This window comes from Gadus chalcogrammus, chromosome 20 (assembly GCF_026213295.1).
Source record: "Gadus chalcogrammus isolate NIFS_2021 chromosome 20, NIFS_Gcha_1.0, whole genome shotgun sequence".
Classification (NCBI taxonomy): Eukaryota; Metazoa; Chordata; class Actinopteri; order Gadiformes; family Gadidae; genus Gadus; species Gadus chalcogrammus.
This window is the reverse complement of record NC_079431.1, coordinates 1546078-1553558: the sequence shown is the minus strand read 5'-3', so window position 1 is coordinate 1553558 and position 7481 is coordinate 1546078. Positions and strand designations below refer to the sequence as shown.

The window sequence follows — 7481 nt, the reverse complement described above, 5'->3', positions numbered from 1 at the left end:
CTAACGTGCTGCGGTGTATCTGAATCAACACCGTCCTCCGGAATGTGAATGATTTCATCTACTTTAATTAATGAATTGAACAACAGATTTCTTTGGGCGACACATTAATCAACATGATTACAATAATTATCCAGGGCGCCTTATGCGCCCATTCCTCCCTTTGGCGATAAATAAAAAACCCGTTTGCACCCATTTGTCCCGTTTGGTGTCGCTCCTCTCAGCCATTGGTCAGAAGCGGGATCTAATTTGCATACAGGCCATCATATAGCTCCTCGGGGAGGGGTTGAGTATGATCCAGTCTCCACCACTCACCACCTGTAGCCCTGTTCGCGTCTTTGATGAAGTTTTAGTACAGACGCCACGATGGGACTTTGTAACTTTGGAGGTGCTGTGTTAAGTGTGCTGTTGCCCTTCCTGATCTGCAGAGCCGTGAACTGTACAACCGCGAGGTATTCCACCCACGAAGAGGACGCGCCGGGAACAGAAATAGGAAATCTATCGCGAGATCTGAATATCGACCCAGCCGAGGACCCCCAGACGTCTTTTCGGTTCATGCAGGAGACACAAGACTCAGCCATCGAGATGAGGGAGAGGGACGGACTTCTGAGTGTCGGGGGGGAGACCATCGACCGGGAGCAGCTCTGCCCGGGGGCCCCCCGCTGCCTCCTCTCCTTCGACATCGTCGCGTTCTCCAAGGAGAAGTTCCACCTGATCCACGTGGAGGTCGAGTTGCTGGACATCAACGACCACTCGCCCGGGTTCCTGCGCAATGAGACGCGTCTGGAGATCCTGGAGAACTCCCCGCTGTTCTCCAGGTTCCAGCTGGAGGCGGCCATCGACCTGGACGTGGGCCTCCACTACATCCAGAGCTACAACATCACCGACAGCGCGCACTTCATCCTCGAGGACCGCGTGCGGGACGACGGCTTCAAGTTCGCCGAGCTCGTGCTAGTCAAGGAGCTGGACCGAGAGGTGGAGGACCGCTACACCCTCGAGCTGACGGCCACGGACGGCGGGGTGCCGCCCCGGTCCGGCTCGGTCACGGTGCACATCACGGTCCTCGACTTCAACGACAACAGCCCCATCTTTGACCTCTCCTCGCTCAGAGTGGAGCTGCTCGAGGACGCGCCCGTGGGCCACCGCGTGCTCAGAGTCCGCGCGCAGGACCCCGACCAGGGCGTCAACGGCGAGGTGACGTACGCGTTCGTGGACGGCCCGCTCTCCGAGACCATGCGCGTGTTCCACCTGGACGCGGTCACCGGCGACGTGACGTTGAAGTCCCTGGTGGACTTCGAGAAGAGACGATCTTACGAGTTCAACATCCGGGCCTCCGACTCGGGGGTGAACTCCGTCCCGTCCACCTGTAGAGTGCTGGTGGACGTCGTGGACGTGAACGACAACGCACCGGAAATCACGATCAAGCCAATGAAGTCGACCAGCGACGGCGTGGCCCTGATCACGGAGGCGGCCGCGACGGAGAGCTTCGTGGCGCTGATCAGCACCCTGGATAGGGACTCGGGCCCCAACGGCCGCGTGCACACGAGCCTGCATGGACACGCGCACTTCAAGCTGCAGCAGGCGTACGGCGACGCGTTCTTGATCGTCACCACCACTACGCTGGACCGGGAGAAGGTCCCGGAGTACAACCTGACGGTGGTGGCGGAGGACCGTGGCAGCCCGCCGTTCAGGACCAGCCGGCAGTACACCATCCGCGTGGGCGACGAGAACGACAACGCGCCGCTGTTCAGCCGCGCGCTCTACGACATCTCCGTGCTTGAGAACAACGTGCCCGGCTCCTACATCGCCACGGTGGTCGCCCGGGACTCCGACACGGGGCCCAACGCCCGCGTCTCCTACAGCCTGCTGGACTCGGAGCTCCCCGGGGGCGCGGGCCGCGTGTCCGGGTATGTCTCCATCGACCCGCTCTCGGGCTCTCTGTACAGCCTGCGCTCCTTCGACCACGAGGCCCTGCGGGGGTTCGAGCTGAGGGTGCAGGCGGAGGACCACGGCGCGCCCCCCCGCGCCGCCGCCGCCGCGGTCCGGATCCGCGTGGTCGACCAGAACGACAACACGCCCTACTTCAGCGCCCCCGTCCTGCGGAACGGCACGGCGGACGTCCCGCTGGCGGCCCGCGCCCCCGCCGGCCACCTGGCGCTCCGCCTCCGGGCGCGGGACGCCGACCAGGGGGTCCACGCCGCGCTGACCTACCGCCTGGTTCGGGGGGACGCCTCGCTCTTCAGCGTGGACGCCCGGACCGGCGAGGTGGTGCTGCGGCGGCGGCTGCAGGCGGCCGTCGGCGAGGCGCTGGAGCTGGGCGTCGCCGTGAGCGACGGAGGCGGGAACCCCCGCACGGCCCACGCCGCCCTCTGGCTGGTGGTCTCGGAGGCGGAGCCCTCGGGGGATCGAGCGCTGGTGGCCGTGGCGTCCGGCGGCGACGGCGAGGAGGACTCGCCCCCGGGGCTGGACGGCTCGCTGGTGGTCATCGTGATGCTCAGCGGCGGCTGCGCCCTGCTGCTGGTCGCCATAGTGATCGTCATCGTCACCTTCCGGCTGAACCGCGGCGGCGCTCGAGCGCCCGGCGCCAAGGGCGAGCCGTGGCGGGCGGGGCTGTTCGACGGCCGGTCCGCCCCCCCGTTCGACGGGAGTGCGTTCGGGGGCCGGCGGGCGCCGTCCCCGCACAGAGACGCTTCATCTCTGGACGACTGCGGGCAGTACGAGGAGGGGAGCGGCGACTCGGAGACACAGGTGAGCCGGCCCCCCGCGGGAGGGCCCTCTTTAACACGCGTCTGTTGCAGCGCCTTTCATCTCGGGGCCAGAGACGCAGGCTTAACCCCCCCCCCCCGCTGTCGTTGTGCTCCTCAGATGGTGCTGCCCTCCAGACCCCCCTTCCACCCCGCCCCCGCCTGGCAGGGAGACCAGTACTGCTTACAAGTCAGGTGAGGGGGAGACGCGCACACACACACGCACACACACTGGTGGACACACACACACACACACACGCACGCACGCGCGCGCGCGCGCGCGCGCGCGCGCTGTTGGACACACACACACACACTGTGGAAAAAACACATGCACACACTGTTGGACACACACGCGCACACACTGTTGGATACACAAATGCACGTACACAGACACATATACCAGACACACAGACAGACATAAACACACACGCACGTACGCACGCACACACACACGCGCAGACACACACATAGACACATATACATACACACACCCAGACCAACATATACACACACGCACACAGGCGCACACAGACACACACACACACACACACACACACACACACACACACACACACACACACACACACACACACACACACACACACACACACACACACACACACACACACACACACAGAGACGATGCTGTCGTCTCTGTGTGAGAGACGACAGAGAGATTAACACAGATACACACACACACAAACACACACACAAACACACACACTGTCACACACTGATTTTGTTTTGTTTTCATTCTGTTGGGTTTACCTTTGTTACCACCAAATAACCCGTCATTAAATTGTACCGCAGAGCATTTACATAATTATAGCATCGGAGAGGCTTGTATGGATTAGTCCCAACATTCCGTCCATACAAGAGAGGGAGACACACACGCACACACACACACACACGCGCACACACACACGCACGCACGCAGGCACACACACACAAATGTAACCAGGCTTGGGGCAGGGTGCTGATGTCTGGTGTCGGTCTCTGCAGCGGCCACACGGACCAGTTCAGCGTGAAGGACAGCGGGAAAGGAGACAGCGACTTCAACGACAGTGACTCGGACCTGGGCGGGGACACGGCCAGGAAGCACTTCAGCACCTTCCAAACCACGCCCAGGAGTGAGTACCCAATCAGCTGGAACACACACATACACACATGCACACACACGCACACACACACACACACACACTCACTCACACATATACACAAACACACACACACACACTCACTCACACATATTATGCACACACAAACACACACACAGACCTACACCTACACCTACCAATATACACACACACACACACATACACATACACATACACATACACAGACCTACACCTACAAATACACCCACACTCAATCACAGACACAGACACACACTCACACAGAAACACACACAGAACCCCCCCCCGAAACAATCAATATGTTCACAGCCCACACCAGGCATGAGCGCATTATTGCACTGCTGCAATCATAATCTCCTCTAATCTAATTCTGTTTGTTTTCCCCGTTTCCTTCCAGCCGCGGTTAATGTGGCGGACACACCGACGGCTGATTGGCTCAGCACTTCCAGCGCCGACCCCGGCCACGGCGCCCGGGCCGGAGCGGACCCCGCCCCCTGCACCTCCTACACCGTGGGCTTCTCATCAGCCGCTGTCTACAACCATCCCCACGCCTTCCTTCACACCTGGAAGAGCTCGGGCTACGGCGCCGTCCGCCCGCTGGCCGGGACCGGCAGCGCGGACACGCGGGGCTGCGCGCCTGCGCCCGGGACCCTTCCATCCTACTTTGTTCAGCACCAGCAGCTGAGGAGAGAGCCCCCCCCCCCCCCCCTCCGTGTCTGCGGAGGCCTCTGTGGTGTAGAACCACCGCAGGGCTTTGATGTGTGTCCGGTGTGAACGCACACAGACACACACACACAGATCTGTAGATACGAACAGTCCGGTGTGAACGCACACAGACACACACACAGATCTGTAGATACGAACAGTCCGGTGTGAACGCACACAGACACACACACAGATCTGTAGATACGAACAGTCCGGTGTGAACGCACACAGACACACACACAGATCTATAGATACGAACAGTCCGGTGTGAACGCACACAGACACACACACAGATCTGTAGATACGAACAGTCCAGTGTGAACGCACACAGACAGGCACAGATCAGTAGATATGATCATTCCGGCGTGGCGAGGCAAGGAGGAACTGATGACCAAAAGGATGTGTACATTTGTGTTATTTATGACTTGATATCGACTTGATATTGCTGCTTCTTTTCCGGTCTGGTGACTTTTGCTTGTTTTTCTGTTCAACCCACGAAACAGACAGGAAATCGTTTGTCATGAACAAACGGGATGTATAATTTTCTTCACCATATTTGGTGAGACATTTTGTGTAAAAATAAAAATTGCTAACGACTCCATTGAACAATTCCATTTCTATTTTGACAGTCTCCCTAAAAACCGTTATCCATCCGTGAGACCTGTGAATTACGTCGGGCACAGCGGTGTTAACAGAACTCGTCCTCCTCAGGCAACTGGGGCTGAAAATATACTCTGGCATTTCCCCCCAACACGGGTGAATACTGAGTTTGCTTTGAAAGGGTTACATCAAACAAACAAACATAAGGAACATTAATATTAAACAAGGCACTCAAAGAACTGTTTTAACTTCACAAACCATAAGTAATCTTGAGCAATATAATGAATAATATGAAGGGGAAATCAGAGCCACATAGTTGAGAGGAATCTCACACCAGCCCGGTTCAAACATGGAAGATAAAATCAATTAATATATATAAGTCAATCGAGGGACTGCGTCCGGGGGGAGGGGGGGGGGGGGACTTTCATCAACAACTTCAAATGGTGCTGCCCCTCTTTCATTACGCTTTTTAATCAACACTTTAGGAAGTGCCCTTACGTTAACGGACTCTGCTGGGGTCACTCGCTGACATTCAAATGAATTGCTGGCAGACATTTTGTGAGTAAACTGAGCACAAACAAACAGACGAAGTCAGCCGTGACTATTATATTCCTGACGTTTCCAAAGCTGCCTACAAAGAAGAACGATATACAGACAAACCTTTATATATATATATATATATATATATATATATATATATATATATATGTATATACCCTGACATATATCAAATATATATGTATATATATATGTGTGTATTTTAATTATCTTTACTTCCAAGTAGCTCGGAGGAGATGGCAAGAGCTGTCATCAATTCACACACCCACCTAAATGTCAGCTTCTTGTAATTACATGCAAAAGGAAAGAGTTGATTGGATGTCGCGCCTCCATCTCTCTCACTCTCTCTCTCTCTCTCTCCCTCTCTCCATCTCTCTCTCTCCATCTCTCTCTCTCTCCCTCTCTCTCTCTCTCTCTCTCTCTCTCTCTCTCTCTCTCTCTCTCTCTCTCTCTCTCTCTCCCTCTCTCTACACTGCGTTCTTCTGAACTCGCTCTACACCTGTTTTCTTTTACATCGCCTCAATGTTCCGTCTCTTCTCTCCGATAATGATTTTTTCAAACTCAGATGTTGTGATTGAGTTGCCGTGACACATTTTAAATGACTTGTTTCTTCTTTCCTCGGCCTCAGTGGCTAGGTTTGAAAGATGTGAATCACTCTGCCAGGAATACATTAGCTCGCTCTTGCCCAAATGCATACATTAACTCACTCTTCCACAAATACGTACATTTACTCACTCCTCAAGGAATAGGTACGTTGACTCCCTCTTCCAGGAACACCTACGTTAACTCACTCTTTCGGACTAACTCACTCTTCCAGGAACAACTCACTCTTCCGGGAACACCTACGTTAACCCACTCCTCCAGGAAGACCGGCGGGGTGAGGGGAGGCGACAGAAAACACCCGGAGAAGAAGAAGAGAAGGTCAGTCTCTGGTTCGGTGACGTTGCGGCGCAGTGACAGATAACCGATGGCACTCAGAGAGAAAATGCATTTATCAATCAATACCCTTACGGCCGCCCGCTCGTTCACTCCGAGTCTTCTGCTGCCCACTGCGTCCCTTTCACCCGATAACACCGCCTCGATGTATATGCGTGTGTGCAGTGTGGGTGATGTGTGTCCGTCTCTGAACTGTTTACAGGTCATTCATGACCAGGTGACCTTGCTGTGTGAAAGCCCGACCACACAGGGCTCCGCGTCCAAACCTCAGCGCTTGTCACCAGGAGAGGAGGAATGGGAAGCCTTTTGTTGTTCTATTCATCAGTCGCCGTTGGAGGAATGAGTGACGCACACGCTGCAGTCATTCAAAGAGCCGGCATGGGTTTGTTTTGACAAATGGCTTTGTGTAGGGTGACCAGACGTCCTCTTTTTCCCGGACATGTCCTCTTTTCGAGACCTAAAAAATGCGTCCGGCAGGGATTCCAAAAACGTCCGGTATTTTGCCTCGTCGCAAAATAAAAAAAAAATATATATTATTGTTATTATTATCTTTTTATTTTTTTTTTGCCTCGTCGCATATTTGTGTTTCTGGGTCTTTCACATAACCTACTAGTTATTACCATTGTATATGTCTATGGTTATTACGGCCTTCCAAGTTCTGGAAATGGTATCTCCTTTACGTTCCACCTTCTTGCGCGAGCTGACTGTAGAGAGAGTCTGTCATTGGGCGACCGATCTCATGTGCTCGTTGAGAAGGTGCCGTGCATAGACGGAATGAAACCCCCACTGGGGGCGCAATTGGACC

At 55.0% G+C, this 7481-nt stretch overlaps 1 protein-coding gene across 1 annotated transcript; it reads left to right on the top strand.

Annotated features, from left to right (window-relative positions):
- Nucleotides 1–313: 313 nt before the first annotated feature.
- Nucleotides 314–4651, top strand: pcdh8 (protocadherin 8). Its single transcript, XM_056580310.1, has 4 exons — nt 314–2745; nt 2863–2936; nt 3744–3871; nt 4275–4651. Exons 1-4 carry the CDS (start codon nt 364–366, stop codon nt 4649–4651), a joined length of 2961 nt encoding a protein of 986 aa, XP_056436285.1. The 5' UTR covers nt 314–363.
- Nucleotides 4652–7481: the final 2830 nt, after the last annotated feature.